The 25,296-nt window shown below is 34.8% G+C and overlaps 1 protein-coding gene across 1 annotated transcript in view; it reads left to right on the forward strand.

Moving 5' to 3' along the window:
• The window catches only part of LOC146539738 (neurotrimin-like), a 148,324-nt gene that overhangs the window by 38,378 nt on the left and 84,650 nt on the right, over positions 1 to 25,296 (forward strand). Inside the window, exon 2 of the mRNA XM_085185180.1 lies at positions 8,778 to 8,861. Within this exon, the coding sequence (XP_085041306.1) occupies positions 8,792 to 8,861 (70 nt within the window). The 5' untranslated portion in view covers positions 8,778 to 8,791. The remainder of the gene's footprint in view (positions 1 to 8,777; positions 8,862 to 25,296) is intronic.

The raw sequence follows: 25,296 nt of genomic DNA on the forward strand, positions 1-25,296 counted from the left end.
AATGTACATTTCAAAGAGACAATAATCGTTTAAATTAATATTTTTCCTGTATATTTATACGAAATGTTCGCCGTTCCCCATCACGACTGGGGTAGCCCCACTAAGGCGGTATATTCATAAATTTTCTATGGTGCATTTAATTTGGGACAACGCTGTACGATCTCTTGCCAATTCTTCGGAGGTGTATCTGCTTTACAGCTGGTCGTAAATAACAGATCTCGCCAAAACCTTACTTCATTATATTTTTACTGTTGCTTCATTTAATGCGGTGGACAGCTTGGGTGTACTTTAATTAGAAACACTGATTGTTCATGGCTCTCACGCATACAGCGGGGTAGGTACAGGAAACCTGGTGGTAAGGCACCCCGTCTGTCCAAATTACACGACGTTGTGTGTTGAGTGGTGGAAGTCAACGATGCGCTTTGTAGTGATACGAGAGCGAGCGTGGGGGGTAGGGGATAAGCTAGAGTTGAAATCCACTTACAAACTCTTCGTGATATTATTTATTAAAATACGGAATACAACGCCACGTTATATCTTCACTCTGTTAAAACAAAAGGTATTTAATTATTCTGCCTTTTTAAAATTTGTAATTTATAAGTTTAAATATTTTCATTTTGAGCATAAAAAGCACTTTTATTATTTTGTTTATCCTTTTACAGAGTAAATACCATTTAAAAGTAATTACAAATGAATAAAGTAAGTCTATATACATTTATTTTGTTCATTTTACTTTTACAGCGATGTTATAGTTACTTACTAAGTAAAACAATATTGCTACGGCAAAAGTTATTATAAAATATATGTGATAATCTACTGTTACATTCTTCAACTTGGAGCTTCACTCTTCTTCCCTGGCACTTCAAGATTTCAAGATTCAAGATATAGCGCGTGGAGAGGCGGAATTCAACGCCATCATCACGTCTACCACAACAGAGAACTGAAAATATATTAAATTATAATCACTGCTCCGAGTGAGGATCGCACCCACGACCATCGCGTTATATGCACATGCTGTCCCACTGCGGCCTCTCATGCATAAACGTGGAAAATAGAGTGTCTTAACGGTAAATTCTCTGCCTATTCTAATTTAAAGCTAAATTAAATATTATGTACATATCATAATCATAATTTTAATTGCTGATGGTTGTCTATACGTGGAAGATATATGGGAAATTCTAATATTAGGGCGACAACCAAAGTAATAGAACCTTAAACAATTATATTTAAATTGTTTGTTTGTGTGTATGCGTTTGTGTAAGCTATCTCAAAAACATCTAAACCAGTTTTCTCTTTTGTATTTAGTTAACATTTAGGTTTGTTTTCTTTCAATCTGTTCATAAATATGATATAATTTCACTGTCCCACGCGGACGCAGTCGCAGGCGGAGCAAGTATATAATAAACACATACAAATGTAATTTAAATGTGAATGTCCCGCACCATTACTACCGCTACAGTATTTGGATCACGTCCTCTTCAGTGCACGCGCGACGTCAAACATGAATTCGGTCATAGAAATCACTCATAGCACCGAATGTACCAACTATACTCGTACTGACATTTAACAACTTGCTTTAGCGCAGTTACATCTCCTCTGAATTGAATCCGAATTAATGTGGTATGTTTATTAGAATATCGTCTAGTATTTTGTTTTAACATTTTTTTAAATATTTTTATTGTTTTAAGTAGTAGTTTTAGTAGTATTAGTAGCAGTGGTGGCGCAGTGGGACAGTGTCTATTGAAGCGTTAGGATAGTAGGTTCGATTATTTGGAGATTGATTATATTATTTTTTTTTATTTAACCGTTCTGTTAAACAAAGCGATGTTCAATTCCACCATTCAAAACACAAAATGTCTCGAAACTTTAATGAAAAGTATCGAACGGAATATCTTAACACTAGGTTCCCTCTGTGTCACCAGCTGTGCATTCGCAAAAAGCGCAAATCTGACCGCTAAATAAACTGAGTAATGTTTAACTTAACCAATCTGTCTATGCTAAGATCTCCTTCCACTTAGCAAAACACTGCATTTAATAGAGCAAAAGAGCAGATGAAATAGCTCGTGATTAGACGGCGAGCCCGCATCCGCCGCCACCCAGCTGGCACCTCTTGTGTATTGATTTATATATATTTCAATAGTTATCTTAACTGTTAGTTGAGTGTGATGTAATGTATTTAATGAGGTCGGTGGTGGCGCCGCGCGGACTACCGCCACACTACACGCCATGCCCCAAGAAGTAGGCTGTAAGTAGGGAGCGGAGTATCTTAACACTAGGCTCGCTCTGCCTGCTCTGCTACATGCGGGTTAAGTGTAAAGCTGAAAAAGAAATTTAAATTTTAAAAGATTTTTAGTGTTATTTTGATATCGGTCTACAATTGTACTAATATTTTATTTTTAAAACAAATTATTAAGTCTTCGAAAGCTAAGCTTGTTAATTTGACTACTGATTTTACGTTATTATCTCCAACGAGTAGGTAGGTAGGTATGTTACAAAAAGAAAACGGAAGTATAATAGCGGGAACAATAGAATGTAGAGCCTTAATACCTGATTGTAATCATGATGGTTGTGGGACTTATCCCAACTTTCCGCACAGCGCCGTGACAAAGTGCAGCGCTGAGTTCCCCAACGTTCCCCAACGCGATTGAAAATCACGCCAAGAAGCTCATTGGCGACACAGAGCTTGTTGAGGCAAAGCTGCAAAGCCTCGAACACCGTCGTAAAGTAGCATGCCTGTCGGTATTCTATAGGGTACATTTCGGAGAGTGTGCAGCAGCGTTGCATGACCTGATACCCTCTTCTCCTTTCCATCAGCAGAGCACTGGACGTAGGCTGGGGTTTCACCCATATGTTATCGATGTGCCTGCTTCTCGTACGCAGCGCTTCGCCTCCACTTTCCTTATAAGAACAGCTAAGGAGTGGAACTCCCTGCCTGCTCAACTGTTCCCCGTTAAATATAACCTGACCGTCTTCAAGGAAAGAGTGAATAGGCATTTTCTGGGTAAGCATGCTCCACCATCGTTCGCATCGTCACTTACCACCAGGTGAGGAGGCGGCCGAGTTATTAGCATTTTGTAATATTACTTTTGTAATTCGTTACAAGTTATTTAAAATATGAATTCTTAATAATTTGTATTGTGAAGCTTTATCATTTTCCCCTTTTTCCGTGCTTTATTTAATTACAAAAATTTCCTTCTTCTTAGAAATGTTTCTTCGTGAACATTTTTTTCGGTGTTCGTTATAACAGCGGCCGGTTCCAGGGAACTGGCAACTCAAGTAAATAAATATGATATCTAGTTCACGACATCGGGGCGTCGCGTGACTTCTGCGTACAATCTTGTTGATATATCTATCGTGTTCTGCTATATAGGCTAGGCGAGGGCTATAATAACCGATAGCCTTTTTTGTTAAATATATCGTCCAACAAACCAACAGTTCCTGATATAGGAGCGTCCAACCAAATGAACTCTTTAGTACACTTCTTTATATTTATCGACCTACGTTATATATTTTTTCCGAATATTTTGTAACATAATAAATTATAGAAATAAAATTTAAAAAGACAGAAATCGTAAGAACTTTAGTAAAAAAACTCAAAGCTAAGAATCCACTTGTGAGGGGTCAAGGGAAAAAGCAAAGTGGAATTCTGGTTTTTTATTAAAGTTCAACAGAGGCAGGTACTCTCAGAGAGTACAGTAAGTTATTAAAATTAAGAAGTTTATTATTTAGTCAAAACATTATTAAACACTTTTTCACAGTTTCACGATTTTTCTCGCATAGCAGAATAGACAGAAGAAACGTGGTGTTATTATACTTGCCTACCGTCGGCCGTCGGGCTCGAACCCGCAACCATCGCGCGGACCGTCAGATGCTGGTCAACCACGACGATGACAGAATTCAACTCCAACGCTTTTCATAAAAACAAATTAATTCTATTAGTATTTTCTTAGTTTTTGCATATTTTCAAGGATCGTATTACTTTATACTAACGACAGTTCATTCTGAGTGTCTTATATATGTATAATGTGTTGATTCAAGACCTAATATTGTCAGTTATTTGCTAAATACTGAGCACGTCCGACGAGTACCGCAACGTCGTATAAGAGGAATTTTCTAGAAACTCGCTAATACTACTATTATCTAAAGATAATAGTCGAACTAGTAATATTGATAATTTAGAAATAAACTGAATGAAATGAAATGAAAATATTAAATATTTCATTCCTCGAATGGGATTTGAACTCAAGAGCATTACGTTTACGTCAATTTTTATGATTTTTATATTGATGCAAAACCGAGTGTCTTAACATTGGGTTCCCAGTTTTGGTTGTGATTACATTTTAATATAAAAATAAACGAGACTTTGGTGGCGCACAGCATGTTACTACAACCGCGCCGATCGCGGGTTTGGATCCCACTGAGAAAATAAATTTATTGATTTTCTTATATTGTTAAATAATAGTAACTGAAGATACTATATTCCTTCGCTTTTATTTTGTATATATAATAAAAATTGTCGAGTAATAATAATAATAGTAATATTTATTATTTATTATATATATAATATTTAATATATATTATTATTTATAATAGTAATGTATGTTGAAATTAACAAACACCAACATAGCTCCCCTTCCGAATAAAGCACAGCGGCAGGCACCGTGGTTTAATCCGATAAGCGTGACAAAACACTAGTACGTCACGCTTATCACGTCCCGCCGTCGCGATCGCTGATAACGTTATGTTGGTTGTATTGGAACTGATCAGAGGTAGCAACGTCTGGGTTCGTGGGCTATTTGGTATCAGATATTGGCAAGGTTTGTTGCTTATAGGTTGTTCCCCTACTCTTGGGATGATAGTGTATCTATCCTCTGGATATGTTTTCAGTATCTTGCTCTGTCTCAGAGCGGCCTCTGTCTATGACTCGTTGACGAGACTGTATATTTATAAATCTCTTCTATGACTGTCACTGATTGGAAATGGGAAAAACTAGATTTTAAAAACAATTTGCGCACTGCAACTTGTACTTGTACTGACCGAGTGAGAATCGAACTCATCATCGCGGTCGCGTTAACGCGCTTGCCTACGCGCTTGTGCTAATGTTTAATATATTTTGCATTAAGCTTTAGCTGAACAGAACGGTGTATCCATATCCAATAACATTAAAACTTGTATCGTAAATGAGGAAAAATAATAGAACAAGTTGTAACAGCGAGTGTGTTCGCAACAACTACGCGTAACTTGTATAGAAGTGACCAAGTTCCGAGTGCGAGCCCCTCGTCTGATGTGGCAATGCGGGATTGAATACTAAATGTTTATTGTAACTGATCTTTTTCCGTAGTGTGCTTGTACGATATTTAGGTTATCTCTACTAGTGCGGACGGAAATAATTTATTTTAAAATATTTATTTATAATGAAGACATTTTTAATATTCCCACAATGCATGTTGTATGGCGGACCTCAAGACTACTAGAACGAATCCCTCGAACGGGGATCGAACCAACAACCATGGTGTTCAAATTATACCAAAAACACATTTAATTACTTTATTATATTTCGATATTAAAGAAAACCTCTTGTAATAATATCACGCAAGTTAAGACATTATCCACGAGAAACCTTGAAATAAAAACAATTTAAACGAATTGAATCAATCGCGGTGATCGTGACAAATGTCTGTCGACTGCGATTAGCTACAGCTGTCGGTACCGGTCGGTCGCGTCGTCTGTGCGGGGTCGTGACGACACCACCCTGGGGTTGCCTGAAACGTTATAGAGAATGTAACTGTTAGATATAAAGGGGAAAGATTTATAAACATGTATACTACATAATGAAATTGTTCAGAAACGCACTTTTCAATTTACGTTTTGAGGTGGAAATTAAGATGAAGAAATAAATAATTAAATATTATTAGTAGGTACTCTCGAGTTGGAATATGTATTTTGCCCACTTAGCTTTTTTATAAGAAAAAGCCTCACCTTTTTGCCGCAAATTACGGCGAAGGGATTTTACTGCTAAGACACTTCGTTTCCCACTTTTTAACCAATTCTCGAAATACTGCATAGTGAGTGGTAGAAGTCAACGCCGCGGTTGGTCTATCAGAGCGTGAACATGAAAATAATTTAAATATATCCATTCCTACGAAAGGGAATCGAACCCACAATCGAAGCGGTGACAATCAGACGCCGTGCTACCGGGCTACGCCTATCTATATCTAGCTACTTAAATCCATTATGAAAGTCCTTGACGTCCACCCGACTCAGTCAGAAATAATAAAGCACTTAATAATTAATAATTATACGTTGATACACAAACACGAAACAAAAGCTACGGCGAGTTATAAACATGTCATGTCAAGTGATCATTAATCATAGTTTTGTAGTTTTTTTGGAACAACCATTAGAGAACTGAAAATAATTGATACCTGCGGGTCTCTCCGTAGAGTGGTCCGGGGTCTAATCAGGGCCGTGCGTTAGACCAATATCCGGTACCACCGCGCGCCGCCCGCCCGCCCTGTACACGCTATGTCCGGTCAAGGGTACCTGTAAAACATAATATTGAGGCTATTTTTGTGATCATCATAATATTCTTTTAGTGTCTATTGAACGTGTTTTGAGATATTCTTTTACAGTTAGTATGATTTGATTACGTTTTCAATATGAATTAAATGATTAGTAATAAAGAAACTTAAAATGTTTAGTAGTAAGTAAATAAATAAATCAACTTCACGCTGTATCCCGCACACAGCACGGCAGGCAGAGGTCACCCAGTGTTAAATTATTTTTTCGATTATATATAGTAACTGCTACAGAAGTAGGATTTTTGCGATATATTGATTTTTGGCCAAATGGCGCCCTTCTAAAGTGAAAAGTGAAAAACTTGCCTAAAAAATTGTCAGATAATTGTTAATAACAAATGAACTACGCAATATAAAAAAAAATTCTATGTACTTCCATAGAGAATGTATATTTCAAGATATTTTCGAAATTTCATGTTAATCGTTTGAAAATTGCTTGAGTTACGAGTCCAGATAACTTGAAAAATACAGTATTGAGATAAACGCGTTTAAAGTTTTGAGTAGTAGGAAATCATGAATAATTTTACAATACCTTTAATCTGCGATGCATGCGCCGGTCAGACAGCGATCTTTCTGCAAGCTCTATGCGCTGTTTGTCGATCTCCAGGCACACTTCGTAGCTGATCGGGCCGATTTCCCAGAACATTGCCTTGATTATGTGCAAAATTGAAACAAACCCGTCATTGAACTCACAAACTGCAATATCCATGGCCACATCCAAGATTGGATTACCACTCTAAATGGATTTCGGGGCCAACGCCCACATGGTGGAATTAAAGCTTTCATTGTTGTCTTGTCACCGACAACCATTGACGTTCGACAAGTCTACACTCCTCTAGACTAGTCAGGGAATACCTACTCTAGTACCTTCTCCCTAACGCTTACAAAAGAAGCTGGCTGCGGACCAGACGACCCTGTACTAAAATTAAGAAACCGAGTAACTAAAGGGTTTTTCCGGCCATTATCTTCTGGGACATCATTTTTGAGGTTCCAAGGGACCATCCATACCTATATTATAAATTCGAAAGTAACTCTGTCTGTCTGTCTGTCTGTCTGTCTGTCTTTTCCGCAATCAGGGCCAAACCGCTAATTTAATTGCGATAAAATACTCATATAGAGATACTTGAGGGTCCCGGGATGAACATAGGATACTTTTTTTTTCTCATATTTGTAATATTTTCGTTATATACCAATATATTAAAATAATTAATTTGACAAGGAATTTATTCCGCCATGTTAATAACAATCGTCGCTACGCGTTGCTAAGCAACAGCTTGCAAAGTTTGCTGTTTTAAGAAAACGTCACCCACAAATTAGTTATACAAATCTCTTTATACAAATCATTAACAAAAATTAGATGATTTCTATAATTTGATATTCATCCTTATGAAAATAAATATAATAGTCACTTTTAGCATTTCATCTAGATGGAAATTATAGTTTACTGTATAACATTCTAATAAATAATTAAGATGTGACTGATTCCAAATGAGCTAGCCTTCGGGCGGCATAGTATGAGTATGACCGACGCGAACGGGCGGATGACTTTGATGATTTTGTAAATTTTTATAGATTTTCGAATTACTATTATTTTTTATGTAATTATTTGCTGCTTATAATTAATTTATCTCAGTTCGGTTATCTATACCGATGTTATACACTTAAAATATCGTAATTTTAATCATTTGAGATTTTATTTAATATTGTTCGCACAAATTAATAATTATTTAATATAGAAAAATGTTTAGTACGCGCGCACAGCAAACTTTAGGTTTTTTTTTCTAATATTAAGAATTTCCTTTAGTTACTTTTACTTCTTTGGTTTGTTTATTTCGGTTACTCAGATATTTTTTCTAATAATAAATCTCCACTTATTATTATTTTTTAACTTATTTTAATGATTTAGGCTTATATTTTCGCGGGCGTAGCCGCGTCCGGGCCCACTAGTTTGGTATATAAAAAAAAACGATCTTTCGTAAAAATCTAGGGTGGCCTAACCGCGGCACTCCGTTCCTCACTTTCCACCGAATTCTAGAGGCGAGTTGTGTGGCGGAACTCAACGCCACGCTTTGATTTTGTCTCACACCAGTGCCGGGGCAGGGGCAACGTGAAGCTATTATATATTTTTCTTTCAATGATCAATTCGAAACGAATAATGAATATTTAGTTAGAAAGTAACGAGTGTCGGTGCTTGCGCAGGTGCTGCGTGCATCATGTGCGCGTGCGCGTGGCGGCTGCACGCCTTCACCGCCGCGCTCGTGCTCGCCGCGCACCTCATCAAAGGTCAGTACTTTCAAATTATACTTCTACAATACATAAGTCCAAGGGTCGAATTTTAAATGAAACGTCTATAAGCTTCCTTAGTACGATAATTAGTACTGAAACAGTAAATTGTTACTTAATATAAACTTGAAATAATATACACTTTTGCTTTTTTTACCAGATACATTGTCTTTAGTATATAGAATATATATAAGATCAATTATTATTATTATTAAAAGTCGTTTAATAACAGGTTACATTCATTATGTAAGACTAATTTCCTAGAATATGTTTTCAAATAAGTATTGGTGATTACAAAACGGAATAGATTACGTAACGTATTGTAAATATGATTATTTTTTAATTAATTTCAACAACACGTTTGAATAACTCCGGCGTCTACAGAGATGAGTTTATGAAGTGTTTTGCATATAATTATAATAAATCCACTCAGTCTAATGATATTTACGTATCTCGTAGCTGATGTAGCTCGTAGCGCCGTAGCGCCGCGCGTAGTGGCGTAGCGGGCGCGTGGAAATTACATAACATGTTTAGAAAATATAATTATGCTGGTTTTACAAAAAAATAACTAAATTTACCAGAAGTGACCAGTTTTAATAGTTCAAATAATGTGTCTTGTACTATTTATATCTTATGAAAGCTTACTTTATGTTTCAATACTTTATGTTTTCGTTTACAGAAAAACAATTACTTTGCTGTTAAATTATTAACATTACAGACATTAGACAAGAGTATCGAATATTTAATTAAGATTACTCTTTTCCAATTAGAACAGGTTTAATTAAGTTCAAATATGTACCCTAATATTGACTTATATGTATGTGTATGTTTAATTTATCTTCAAATGCCATTCAAAGTGCTATCCATATCAATTCCAGGAGGGCAAGACACCGGCCACCCTCGTCCTTCACGTCCATCCCTCATCCCGCCCCGATCCTCGTCACACGTCGTCTTATTCCCTGCTAGTTATTCACAGCACGACTGATCGTATTTTATTGACATTTGTCTAAATAGTGATGATATTCTTATTCTCGACTAAAGGCTGTATCCAACATTGTATGTTGTGTGCGCAACGTCGTCGTTCAACGTCGCGCTTCGTCTTGTTATCGGAGTGAGTTAATGAAAGGAATTTATTCCCCGGAGGGAAAATCAAACCCTAATTTATTAGAAATATATAAATTATAATGTATAGAGTTTGATATAAAAGAAGCAGCTTCCTATTTGTTTCTGCATAATAAAGGTAGGTAAGTGCGATCTTAAAGTAGGCAGAGGAAATATTCATTCCACACTTTCCACTCGATTTTCAATATAATCGTTCCTTGAGTCGGAATTGAACCTGTTACCATCACTTTTACAGTCAGCCGCTCTCCATTGTTCCGTGTATCCACAGCTGGGGCTGTGCATTATTAGTCAGCTTTGGTTACAATCATGCAATTGACTTGGTAATTAAGTAATAAATTATTGGTTAATGAAAATATGGCGACATTATTTTAATGATCTTCAAGTATATTTCACCCGATTATTCAAGTGAGTCTTCGTCAGATTGGGGGATATTTTATGTTAAATGATATATTCAAAACCAGACGGAGAAAACGACCACAATTTTTGGCGACTATCGCGCGTTTAGTTTTTACTACTAGTATACGATCCTATAGGTTAAGTTAGACCCAGAGATATTTTTTAACTTATAACTGACATCGTCTTTTATTACTATTTACCCTTAGCACTAATATTAAAATACATATTTTGACAAAGTTGTGAAGCCGTTATACTTAAAGTACATTTGGTTAGACTTCTACTAGAATAGTTAATGTGAGCACTCAACGCCGTGCTTTGTATAAAGAATGTGTTTTTGTAAGCGATAGCTAGTGATACAAGAGAAGTGATATACGAGAGTTTAGCAAACAAACGCTTTAAGACAAAATAAATAATTTATCATAATAATAACCAATAAACCAACGTGAAAATTTACGTTTGCTATTATGCTTCCGTTAAAAAAATGGATTCCGAAAATATCAACAAAAACGTCAATAATAAATTGGCACATCCCGCGCTCGGGGGAGTTAAATAATTGAATTGAAATAAAAGTATTTATTAGTGACATTCGCAACAACCGGCAAGTCGGCGCTCGGATTTTAGGACCGGTGACCTGACCTCGTTGCGATCCAGCTTCAATTGATTTCTGGAATTTAAAACATTTTTCTTTTACGGAACTTCAATAAAAATGTACAGTTTATTTTAAATTTGCCATTACAAAATAATAAAGTTACTGTAAATATAACACTAATAAGTAAAGTCTGTCTATTACACTGTTCCTGCGCAGCCTGCCCCCGAGCTGGTGATAGCTTTAAGTACATTAGAAGATTCAAAAGTGCAATTGCTTGCAAAAGTCTTATTTGCCTAAATACTATTTAAATTTAAAATTATTTCCATTTCAATTTTCTTCTTGCAGTTTCCAAAAACAGTGGCACTTGTGGAATAACATAAAACTCATTTGTTCAAGTGCTAAAGTAAATACTAATATAATGTCGCATTAAAACTTTCTAGGTCCCAGTAAAAAGGATCCCTTACCATTTAGAGAATACAAAAAGATTACAACAAAAGACTTCGACTCAAATTGCAGCAGTTAACGACCACTATTTTACGAAACTGCAGTTTGTGGCTCAAAAGAGGCAAACGAAAACGACCCTTAAGCGTGCCGGCTAAAGGACCATTGTCGGTACGACGCTCAACTCGCAACGCTTGCACTTTGGCTACAAGGCGTCATTTCGAAATGTCTCCACTATAACTTGTACGGTTAAAGATTGTTTCGTCGGTCGGTCGCGTCACGTCCACACGACACACGACCTCTATGCCCTTGTTAATAAAGGCTAATAAAACGACAGGGTGCCAACGGTGGGATTTCTTTGATTCTGCTAAAATGGTCTTTATTTCTATAGGATCAGAACTTCCACTTCAATAAAACAAAATGGGAACGTAAGAAAATAGGTGGAAGGTACGTGAATATGGGCTACCGACGACGTGACAGTTTATGACGTGTTTCGCGCGACTGCACTTTAAGGCGGCGTGACGTAAATGCGACGCGCGCGGTTCCTGCGGCGTCACGCGACACGCTCGCACGAGCGCCTGTAATCTAACTTGGAATAATTAAATGCAGTTTAATTCATCTAATGGTGTTGCTTCAAACTAACTTGGCTCTATCTTTACTTATGTGCATAGTTGAGTGAGTTTGATCCTTTTTACTCGATTGAGGCTTTTTACGACGGTTTTAATTTTGATCCTCATTCGGGGGAATAAATATATTTTATTTATCCATTATTTATCCATCCATTCCCTGGTAGAAGATTTTACGCTAATATTGAGTTCCGCTACTCAACATGCAACGTCTCGAAAATTTGGCTGAACGTACCCAACGGAGTGTCGGAACACTAGATTCCCCTTGTTAAATCTGATAATTATAGTCATTTATTCTATTGCGAAGACTAATTGTAAGTAATGTTAGTGGATTTATTTGTGTCTACATATTATACCTGCATGTATACACGATGTGTCCGATTAGACAAAATAGGTATAGAATAGTAAAGAATAGGTATAATAGTAAAGAATTGAGGCTATCGCTGCTCAGTAGACTACTGACGCGACGGTTGTGGATTCCATAAAGGGACTCTGGCAATACTTAACGCGGCGTTGAGTTTCGCCACTCAACAGAAAATGTCTCCTATCCGGGCAAAAAGAAGAGAATGGAATATCGTAACACTAAGTACAGAGAGTATTTCTGTCCACCGTGATATACGGGAAAAAGTGTGAAGTTGCAAAATCACGAGAAACTGGATGTTTTAGCGCCATCTTTAGTCAGCGCGCTCTGGAAAATCTAAATATATTTATTTATTTATTTATTTATTTATTTATATTTTAGGGAAACACACAGAATACAAAATACACAAACATTACAAATATAAAAGATGACACACAATCCAATTAAGTTTCCACATACAATTTATAGATACAAACAATGAACACAAGATAAAATATACTACAAAATTACATTAAGAAAAAAAAAAAATAATTCAATTTATTAATTCAATACATACACACACACACACACACACACATATATATATATATATATATATATATATATATATATATTCATTATTATTTTATTATTATTATATTATTATTATTATATCAAATTAAATGAAATAATCCAATTTGCCCTATACAAAATGAAATATACATAATTTATATAAATTAATCACAAGTACAGCAATTTATTAGAATTCTTTTTAAAACATTGACATCATTAATTTTGAAAATATCAATATTGGCAAACAATTTATCATAGCTGGTGCAGGCTCTATTGACAAAGATATTTTGTGCATGCTGGCTTCTAGTAACGGATGTATTAAATAGTAATGGATTACGCACAGATCTTCGCGGGCATCTGAAATTAATGCAGCTCAAAAGAAACGGGGAGTTCATTTGATTTTTAATTATCTTAAATAATAAAAGTTGGTCCCTAATTAATCTTCTATTGGCGAGTGATAATATCTTAAAACAATTGTTAGCCTCATTTAAGGTTTGTTTTTTAAAAAGTACAAATTTAATGAATTTATTTTGAACAGATTCTAACCGGTTAATATATGTTTTATAGTGTGGGTTCCAAACAGTAGAACCGTATTCAAGAATAGGTCTAACAAAAGAATTGTACAAAAGTATCAGAGTGCTTGTTTTTTTGAAATCTTTGGAAATTCTAAAGATAAAGCCAAGCATGCGATATGCTTTAGCTATCGTTCTGTTGATATGTAAATTAAAGTTAAGTTTATTATCTAGATGTATACCCAGGTCCCTAACCTCAGACACTCGAATTAGCTGAGTACCGTCAAGACGATAGTCAAATGCAAAAGGATAGCGTTTACGAGTGAACGAGATGACATTACATTTATTAATATTTAAAAATAAAGAATTTTTCTTACAATATAAGCTTAGCATATTAAGATCTTCCTGTAAAAGTAAGCAATCAGATATAGACGAGATCCTTCTACAAATTTTCATATCGTCTGCGTATAGAAGAACAGATGAACATTTAACTATGTGGATGACATCATTTATGTATAAATTAAACAGTAGGGGACCAAGATGAGATCCCTGGGGAACACCTGAGGTAACAGGAACGAAAGACGAGCAATGACCCTTGACCGTAACTGCTTGACTACGATTTTGGAGATACGAACATAGCCACCTCAGCAGATCACCATGTATACCGACTTCCTTTAGTTTGTATATAAGGATAGAATGAGAAATTTTATCAAAGGCTTTGGAGAAGTCGGTATACACGACATCCACCTGTGAACTTTCATCCATAGATGAAGACACTCGATGCACCAGTTCACAGAGATTAGACTCCGTTGACTTTTGGGTAACAAACCCATGCTGTTGTTCTATTACAACAGTACGTAATAAAGGAAAAATGGAATCATATATAATCTTTTCGAACATTTTTGCTATGACACACAGCTTAGAGATTGGTCTGTAATTTTGTATATTATGTCTATCACCGGACTTGAACACTGGTACTACATAGGAGCGCTTCCAAATAGATGGCATCACACCAGTAAAAAACGATTTGTTAAATAGTAAGTAAATAGGATATGCTAAAGTTTTAGAACAAGATTTTAAGAATAAGGGAGGTAGACTATCAGGGCCACTGCCTTTATTAACATCGAGGTCTTTTAAGTACTTCTCAACTTTATTTTGTGTTATTATTACAGAATTAATACTTATGTTTGAACCTGTTGAGACAAAGTCATCAGCCACGCCACAAGAAGAAGAAGGTTGATAGACTGAATTGAAATATTTGCTAAAAAGGTGACAAATATCTTCACCTCCAGCAGCAACAACATCATTATAGAACATGGTATCAGGGAAACAATTAGATGTTACCTTTGATTTAACAAATTTCCAAAAATATTTACTGTTTCTTTTAATTTGAATTTCAGCTTTATAAATGTAATTCTCATAACAAACGATTTGAGTATTCTTTTGTCTATTGCGTAATAAGCTGAAAGAATCATAATCCATGAGTCTATTGTATATTTTCCATTTTTTATGATATCTAAGTTTTTCTGCAATAATTTTCTTTAAGGAATTAGAATACCAAAACGGATAGCGATATCCACAGACGGTTTTATTGGGTATCATATTACAGATAATTTCATTTATGGTTCCATAAAATAGGTCTACTGCATTTGTAATGTCAGTCTCATCAAGCAAATCCAACCAATCCAACTCAGCTAAAACTTTATTAATTTCGATATAGTCTGCAATATGAAACATACGCACAGTACGAGAGGGAATAGAAATTTTACGAGATGTGTAATCGATCTTAGGAGAAATGCTTAAAGTAGGATGGTGTGTGTCTTCGGGTACCAAAGGATCGTTACACCTGGTTACCGAACATTCACAATTTCCAATCACTAGATCAAGGTATCTATTATTAATGTTGCATATAGTGTTATATTGTTCAAAATTATTAAAGTTAAGAAAATGGTAAATGGAGTCCACGAAAATGTCATTAGTAGCAAAATTTTGGAGATTCATTCTATTGTCAAAATACTTCCAATTAGCATTTGAGATGTTAAAATCTCCAACTATTAAAAAATAATCGTTAGGGTAGTACACGATATCCGAAGATACCAACTCATAAAATTCACACAGTGATTCATAATGGTATTTTCCATGAGGAAAATAACAACAATAAAGATGCAATAACCTCGACGAAGGAGATAAATGAAGCGAAACGGAGACTCTCACTACTTCAGCTACCGAATTTGATAATTTGACTGTTGACGATGAGTTAACATGTAGATGTGACCGAACTGCAATTAAGACACCTCCACCAAGTGTGTCTCCACGTGAAGCATAATCACGATCATTTCTGTAAATGGCATAGCGGGCATCGAAAAATTCGTAGTCCAATATGGAATCATTTAACCACGTTTCACTGAGGCAAACTATGTCACAGTCAATGTTTATAAGATTTCTATAAAATATATTAGTCTTAGATCGAAGCCCTCTGACATTTTGATATAAAATACTAAGATCATTAGCCATGTAGAATGATATAGATTAAATTACACACTAAACCATCATAAAAGATAAATATTAACCGTCTAACTTCATAACTGAATAAAAAGTTATAATTTTTTATAAACATTACATTAAAGAACAAGTTGTAATGTACCCATATTACAAACCAATACCAGATGTGCAATAAAAATGTATTAATTCTTTTTATAAAAGCCAAAGCTGCAAAAAATATCTCGTCTAAGTGAAAGCAGAACCAATAATAACTATTTTTCTTTAAAAAACGTATATGAAACAAAAATTCGAGTAAAAAGCCAAATTCAATAAATAAAAAATCAATACAATTAAAATTCAAGGCATACAACGTTATATAAAAATAAAATATTAAACAAATTGCGATGGCACTTAAGCAATTTTTTTTAAATCAATTGAATTAATAATATGTAAGACAGGACTAGTATCATTCCGACGCACCATGATGCTACAATTTTTTACCCACACATATTTATAAAACTTTTCTTTTGCAGTTTTGTTTACCATTTGAAGCAATAGTTTATTAGAGCTAGTCAGATGATCATTGAAGTAAATACTAGTATTATTATTAGACATAAACCCTATATCATGACACTTTAGTTTAAGTTTCCTGATCCGCGAGAGGAACTCATCTTTCTTCCAACGGCAGAGAAATTTTACAATTATAGGTTTATTCTTTTTAACACTTTTATCTTTAGCTGCAACTCTTGTTACGAAATCAATGTCCGTATTGATATTGAGATTAAAATCTGCTTTGTCAGCAATGCTCTGAATAATCGTGTTGAGAATTTCATTCTTTTTTTCGGGAATTCCATATATTTCGACGTTAGATCTCCGGGACCACTGTTCTCTGTTATTATTTTCAATTTCAACGGCATCCATTTTAGATTTAAAGGAATTTAAATCCGAGCATTGCGCAGAGAAGTGCTTAATTTCAGATTCACAGTTGTCAACTCTCTTATTTAATTCCTCAAATTTATTATTAACAAAATCCAAACTATCTTTAATACCAGATACCTCTTCACGAACACATCTTAGGTCGTTAAGTAAGGGAGCAATAGATGATTTAATTTCAGTTCTCAAAATAGAAATTTCCGACGTTATTATAAACCTCACTTGATCCAGGAAGGAAGTATCATCAGATTGACAGGACGAGTCCATTTCACAGGCTCCTCGACGTAAATTAATATTCTCACTACACTTTGACCTTGACATATGACCTCGGATAGGCGTGTTGTCATTGTTGATTTGCTTGGGCAAGGCGAGTTTGCAATGGGGGCAAATCCAGTTAATTACATCTTGTATTGCTGACTTTTTAGTACTTGCTGCATTTAAACAACTATAATGGAACATAAGTCCACATTTGCTGCATGAAATTCCATCTGCCGCACCTCCAGCCATAGATTTACAGCAAGCATACTTCATTTTGTTTTTTGATTATAAAAAGCAAAAGAGGAAAACCAAGCCGAGGCCAAGCAACGTTTATTTCGTTCGATAAAAAAAAATTTATATATATTTTTTAAATTGCCTTCACACGTACATTTTAGTTACATAGCAATGTTCCAGTCATTTTGCATGCATTTGCTTAGCGCTTTAATAACCTGATTATTATTTTATTTCGAAACTAAATTCCTTTCACCATTCATCAGAGCAATCAAAATAGTTGTTCTACTGAGTGGTCGCTGAGTGCCAGACTTATCCAGACCGCTGTACTCAACGCATGGCGCGAGTGCGGAATGTTTACAGATCGGGATTTCAAACGAAATTGTGAAATAACTCTTAATTCTAAACTATTTTAGTTGAAAAATTACGTAGACAACCTAGGGACACAAGTTTGACAATATTATTCTTTTAAATAAATGGTTTCACATTTAACTAGCTTTTACCAACAATACGGAAGATTTTTTTGTGCAACACAAAATTAATTTTCCAATTTAAGTAGTAACCACTACTGCGACAAACTCTTCGTTAACAAAATTTTAGTATTGAAATAATTTTGTATTTAGAATAACAACATTTACTCGATGCTATAAAATCCTATATAATTGAATATATTTTTTGCGCTCTCACAATTATCATGAATTTCAACTTGATTCATCACGTAAGGTTAATGACGTTACGTGGCGCATACGTTCTTTCTTACGTCGGTCACAGACAGATGTCACGTTAATATCGTATTGTGCGAAACTTGGTCAAGGGCCGTCCGGGCCTCGCCTGTAGCTGTAGGACTGTATAGCACTCTGAGTGCAGGGCTCCGGTAGGGTTGCTCTGACGCCTAAATACTAAAATAGTGTTATATTTCCATACCTATATTATAAACTAATGGACCCGAAAGCGGCTACGCCCGCTTCAAAATTATTTTCAGTTTTCAATAGAGAGATGCGTTAAGCAAGCTCATTTTGGATGACGTTTTCTTAAAACAACAAACTTTGCAAGTCGTTGCTTAGCAACGACGGTTGTTATTAACATGGCGGGATAAATTGCAAGTCAAATTAAAAAATGATGATGATGATGATGAAGATATTATGCACTCTAAATATATATAGAAAAAATTAGGCAAACTTTGGATACTTTTTCTAATATTAAGAATTTCCTTTAGTTACTTTTACTTCTTTTGTTTGTTCATTTCGGGTACTCAGATATTTTTTTTAATAATAAATCTCCACTTATTATTCTTTTTTAACTTATTTTAATTATTTAGGCTTATATTTTCTTACAAGTTCTATTGAAAACCGAAAATAATTTCATAAATATATTTAATAAATAATCGTATAGTTCTAGCGGGCGTAGCCGCGAACGGGCCCACTAGTATAATGTAAAAATTAAACCGATGACGAATGAGCAACTTAGCCAAGTCAAATTCAAAGTCTATTGAAAACCGAAAATAATTTCATAAATATATTTAATAAATAATCGTATAGTTCTAGCGGGCGTAGCCGCGAACGGGCCCACTAGTATAATGTAAAAATTAAACCGATGACGAATGAGCAACTTAGCCAAGTCAAATTCAAAGTCTATTGAAAACCGAAAATAATTTCATAAATATATTTAATAAATAATCGTATAGTTCTAGCGGGCGTAGCCGCGAACGGGCCCACTAGTATAATGTAAAAATTAAACCGATGACGAATGAGCAACTTAGCCAAGTCAAATTCAAAGTAACTTAAGTTAGCCTCACGCTGTATCGTAGCAGTTCTCAAAGTTAAAGCCAATAAACAGTTATAGAGGCCAGCCCTGGTATCGAACCCACAACGCGTCAGGTTGTGGATGCTCCATGATTCAAGTATATGTTAGTATAAACCGGTAAATGGGTGTTATAAAAATGAGATATTACTTTTTAATTGGACACTACGCTCTATACTATAAATGCTAGGTGCATAAACGTCAAATGTAGGTCACTCAAGTTTCTCAAAATATGTTTTTAATTGAAGCCAATCAAACACGTGCGTCGGAGAACATCGGTGAGTACCAAACGGAATATTTCATTTTACAAAATAGTTTCCTGTGGGCTGCCGCTGTAACCCACTTTGTAGGGAGCTATCATCAATTTCGACAGAACCTCAATTGTGTTTCTTTTTCAAGAGTGTTCGTATACGTGACGCGTGCCAGCCTCTCCCTCCCATCGCCCTCGCGAGAACAAATGGATCTCACTGAGGGTTCCATTTTAGTCGCCTTTCAAATAGAAGTGAGTGTGTGTCATATAAGCACTGTGCTCTAGCACTATGACCTATTGAGCGATTCATAATGCTCTTAATTTGAGCAAAAGTAAATCAAGTCAATCACCTATGCTGATTTCTAAATTGGTTAACGTACACCGTCTCGACTAAGTAAAGGAGTTGCGGCGGTATTCTCTCTGCATAGCTACTGATCCGTAGATACGAGCCGTTGACACTATACTATGAGCACTGCTCATTCATAAAAATATTACAGATTTAAATAATACATTAAATAATACACAAACAGTAACGGACGTCAGTTACACTGGCACATATTGATTATGATTAATAACTCGCCAAAGAACTCTCCGCTCTATATATACATAAATACTTATGTATATATGTATAACTATAATAATCCCGAATTCTCGTTGTCAGCGACCGAGTGTGATTGAAGCGCTCCGAGCCGCTAATAATTATCAGTTATTAACCTCAAATCGCCAATATCCAAATTGCTGGAGTTTGAGCGCTCGATATAATTAGCTGTCAAATTATGCAAATGGTGGTCCTTTGTCGCGCAAGTGATGTGATGGTGGGGAGATTAACGCTTATTATAAAAATAGATGGAGAGTAAGGTACATTTTCAAATATTTTGGTTAAAGAGACTGACGCTTCTTGCTTATCAATGTCCAAAATCCTTTCTGTGACGACGACTTTCTGTGTGAATGCGAGACTTTGCGGGTTGAGCGGTGGATCCAGACATGTACAGATAGATGGATTAAATAAGAAATATACACATAACACATTCTAAACGTTATATAGAATATAGCCATCCTCGGTAAATAGACCATTCAACATTAAAATATTTTTCAATTCAAACCAATAATTCCATAGATTAGCTTCATATTATTTAATATCAATATACATATATACAAAGATTTAAAACAGTTTTAGTAGGTACATAATATATTTAAAATATTTTTAATAAAAATAAAGAATTGTAAAATATAAATAAAAACTGACATCGTTCGTACTTATCGTTACAAACTTAGTTGAATATTAATAAATGATTGACCTTGATCAGTTTCCGCCGCGGCGGTGTGCTCGACTATTAAAGGACTATTATTATATTTAGATTTGTAATATTACTTACAACCGATTCCTGTTTTTACTCGAGTGAATTCGTTTAATTCTAAAAATATTCAAGATAGGGAAAGAAAAAAAGAATACCTTAATAAATAGTAAATGAATAGGTACATCTAAAAGAACCTTTAGAATTCCACACCGGCGCGGGGCATTCGACTCTAGATTAACATATGTTTGTTAAACAAAAGCACCAAGGCTACTTTTTGCCGTGATATAGTATACATATTCAAAGCGCCATAAAGCAGGCCTTTTATGGGTAATAAAAGCTAAATAAAGCAATCACTTACTGGCCCTGTATAATAAGTCACGGTGTAATTCGGCTGAAAGCCGGTTATTACTCCGCCGTCTACAGCGAGGCGGTGTTCTTCTTGTATACTACAAATAATTATATAATAAATCACATATATTTTTTTATTTTTCACGCTGTTTCCCGTATGAAGAAGAGTGAGCCTAGTGGTAGGACACTCCGTTCCCCGTTTTCTGCCGAATTCTAGAGGCATTGCGTGATTTTTCCTTGACATCAGAGCGAAGAAATGAAAATATTAAATAATTCATTTCCTCAAGTTAAAATTGAATCTTTAACCTGTCGCGCTTACTGTTACACGTTTGTGTTCTTGCCACAACTGGACTTACATAAATTATTAGTATTTATTATTTACATTTTTAGTGTTATTCCATACTTGGAAGGTTTTTTTTTAAGAAAACGTATAAAAGTTTGAACTTAACGGGACCGGAACATGCGCCTTTAGGACGGTTTCCAAGACTTTAATACGTTTTCTAAAAAAGTAATATTTTTTGTGATATACAAACGTGATTAAATTTTTAAAAGGTTTACAAGATTATTTGTATTTATACCTTATAGGTAGAAGACCTGTCTTAAAAACATTAAGAAATATCGTTTGAAACACTATTTTTTATATTTCGCTGTAGTTTTACAATGTATACATACCTATGTATATATTAGCTTAAAAATAATAAATATTTTTTTCTAATTATTCGATTATTTTTTACGGAAAGCTTAAAACCCAGTAACACTAAGTTCCCCGTACCTAACATGCCTATATAGTCCTGCCATTCGGGAGGAAAAGTATGAAACTGAATAATAGTTATGACATAATATAAGAAATATAAAGGAATATGATTACTATCAAAATACACAATTATGCACGTATTATACCGTCTCCCAACTCAGTGGGCAGGTCCCATATTAGAGTACTCTCTAAGTTATCTACTACTGTAGATAACGTTAACTCATCTGCATCCGCACCGACGCACTATGGGAAATCGAGGACTGTATCAGATCAAAAATCGATAACTTTTTTATTTGTTAAGATAAACAATTGAATTTTTGCACAAGCATAAAGTATGAAATAGTGCGTTAGGTGACGTTCAGATATTATACTTTTATTGGAGAATATATATATAAAAAAATAATGAAAAGAAAAGTTTTCAGTAAATAATAGTAAAAATTAAAGTAATAATAGTAAAAATGTATTATTAAATTAGTTTATTATTATTCCCGACTGCTAAGGAAGAGTTATGGTTTTCGCGCGTATTTTGTATGTATGTATGTACGTATGTATGTATGCAATATTCTTTATTACCTTATATCTCCAGAACCGCTGATTTACATAATTGAGGTATCGTTATATTTGCTTTAGCAGCCCAAGTGTTCTTAGATAGGTGACGTTAAAAAATAATAATCATGGCGGCTGTTGGACGCCATTGGACTTAGTGAAAAAAAATTTTTTGGTTTCGAATACCACAATATGGGTATCAAATTGAAGAGCTTAACACGAGGATTTCAAAAAGGTATATCATAATTGTCATTACCATAATGAATCCTAACAAAAATTTGAAAAATAAAAAAATATTTATTAAAAAACAAACACCCCGACTGCATAAATCTGAAAAGAAATTAACAAGCCCAATAGTTTATTAGGATGAACAGTCGGGACCTATAAGTAATTCTTCAATCAATAAAATCTTTACCAGGAACCTCAAATAATTTAAAGAGGTGCTAATTCTTCTCCTATTGAACGTAAACCCTGCAGCTTCAATGTATGGGAGTCACGCTTGGAACACTAAAAGTATTCGTCATTTTGAAATTTAGTGAAAACACTTAATAATCAAACGTCTGTTAGTAATTTTATTACTAATTTGTAATAGTTTTTTGAAATTAATTCACTCTTCATATAATTTCATAAATGAGGGTAGTGTGAATAAATGATTGTGCAAAAAGTGTGCGAAATGAAGATAAAACGTCCTTTTATCAATAAATAACAATAATTTTATGAAAATTTACTACAATCTAATCAAATAGTAAAACATTAGAAACTACAATAGATAGAGTTTTCGTGTCCCCTGACTTGTATCGTAGTTTTCGTGATAATTTCTCAGTCTGCAGGTCTCTGCAGCAGATTTTTGATAAATGTTACTTATGAATATCTGGACTATAAAACAACATCAAATATAACGCGTCGGGAGACGTCGGTAACTGTTAAAAGTCTCGATGAACTTTAAACACGTACCTTTTTTCTCTTCACTTATTGTTAATATTTTTTATAAAAATATAGTCACGATATTCACAATATAATAATTGTTTTAAAATCTACATACTATGGGCTCTTCAAAAATATATAACACTTTATACCTATTTGCACATTTTTTTAAGGAAATTATGTTTAAAGTATCAAAGTGAACAACCTGAAATAGACATTCTCACGAATGACAATTTTTGACGATGAATAAATATATATTCCAAATGTAATTCACGAAAAAATAATTCATAACATTAAAGTTCCACTCTTATACTATTAATTAAAAAAAAATTGTGCGTCAGGGACGACTTTGAAAAATTGACTTTTGATCTGCCGTTGTTCTACCATTATCCATAGTGCGACGCGACGCTGCTCCTTGCTGACGAGCGGGCACGCGGCGGCCCACTCCGCTGTTATTACAAGTAATATCAATTAGGTACGCCACATTGAGCGTATTGCGGTACATATATTGTTATGAGTTGTGTGATGGAGTTCAGTTCCCTTTTTTATGTTTTTGAGTTATGAAGTGGTTAATTTCTTTTGATTTTTAATTTTATTATATATTTATTGAAGTTATTTCTGTTATACACTTACTAGGTATTAAAGTTGGAATTTAGAGTGCGCCTGATTATTCGAGAGGGTTGTGGGTTTACATCTCATTTCCCATAACAACATGATCTGTGCGTGTATTCTTCACTTAGCCAAGTTTATGAATATTTGATGTATCATACTTATACTCTGACATTGCAAACTGTACCAGGGTGGCACCAAACTGTTTGTTTACCTTAACGCTGTATTCTACATACTCGTACATCACACTGATGTACGAGGTATAGGGGAGCTAGTATTAAAGTACTGCGTTCTCTACGCACGGCCCGATTTTCGAAAGTGAATACCGCGCTTTATCTTCTTGACAGAGTGAGGAAATAAATATCATCCAAATAACCGTTCCTTATATGGGTATCGCACAATCTCGCATTTGTAATCGCACGCTATCTCACTGTACCAGGACGGCGTTAACCTTTAAGTACCGACGTGCGGTCTGATAGGCCCGGGGGGTTACTTCACTTCTTAGTTTACTCCTTTCCCACAAAATAGCAATCCCCACTTATAGGAAGCTACATGGTTAATGCCTACGTTGACATCGGATCAGGCAGTGTTGTCATCACACGCGTATTTGAGGAGTTACGAGGAGGTACGTTTTAAAATTCTGATGCGGTCGTTCAGGGCTCACGTCGGTACTAACGTAAGTTTTTAGTTATACTTTGTATAGTAAACTGTTATTTTCACATATATATACCAGGGACTTGCGATACTAAAAAAAATAGTTGTGAGGTAGATTTTTAGCAAGATTTACATTGTATAAATACATTTCATCCAAATAGTGAGCGACTGATTGAGAGCTGGCTTGCGACTAAATATTCCAGATTATAGGTTGAACTTTTCGGCGTTCAACAAAGTAGAGTAAGCATACGTATACTAGTAGGTACTAACATCTCTGATACTGACGAAACTCGACCTGAATACCTGTAAGGGCCGATGAAGATGCTGACATTTGACAATTCTTTACCGGATTTTGGATATTAGTTCCTTGTGTCACTAATTTTCATCTTATGTATAAAACAAACAAGACAAATTGATAGAAGCATTATTATAAAACAATCAGCTCAACAGTTGGTATTAGAGCATATAAAGCGAAGAGTTTGAATTCTAAGGTTTTTCTGGAACTTAGCCCGAAACATGTGAAGCTGAAGAAGTCAGAAATACGCATAAGCATTTTTCGTATTTTGTTTTTTTAAATTGAATAGTCAATTTTTTACGAAATTCAAGGCAAGGCAAATATTTTACTGTAGTGTTATTTTCAAATATATAATAAAGTTGATTTTCTTTCTATACTTAATTTTTCTTTAAGCCCTTTACGGCTCATTCTTACACAAGGAAAAATATGTATGTTACTAATACCTTTTTTTTTAA

The sequence above is a fragment of the Heliconius melpomene genome, chromosome 4 (genome assembly GCF_056956725.1).
Source record: "Heliconius melpomene rosina isolate 202511_hmr_F chromosome 4, ASM5695672v1, whole genome shotgun sequence".
In the NCBI taxonomy this organism is placed as follows: Eukaryota; Metazoa; Arthropoda; class Insecta; order Lepidoptera; family Nymphalidae; genus Heliconius; species Heliconius melpomene.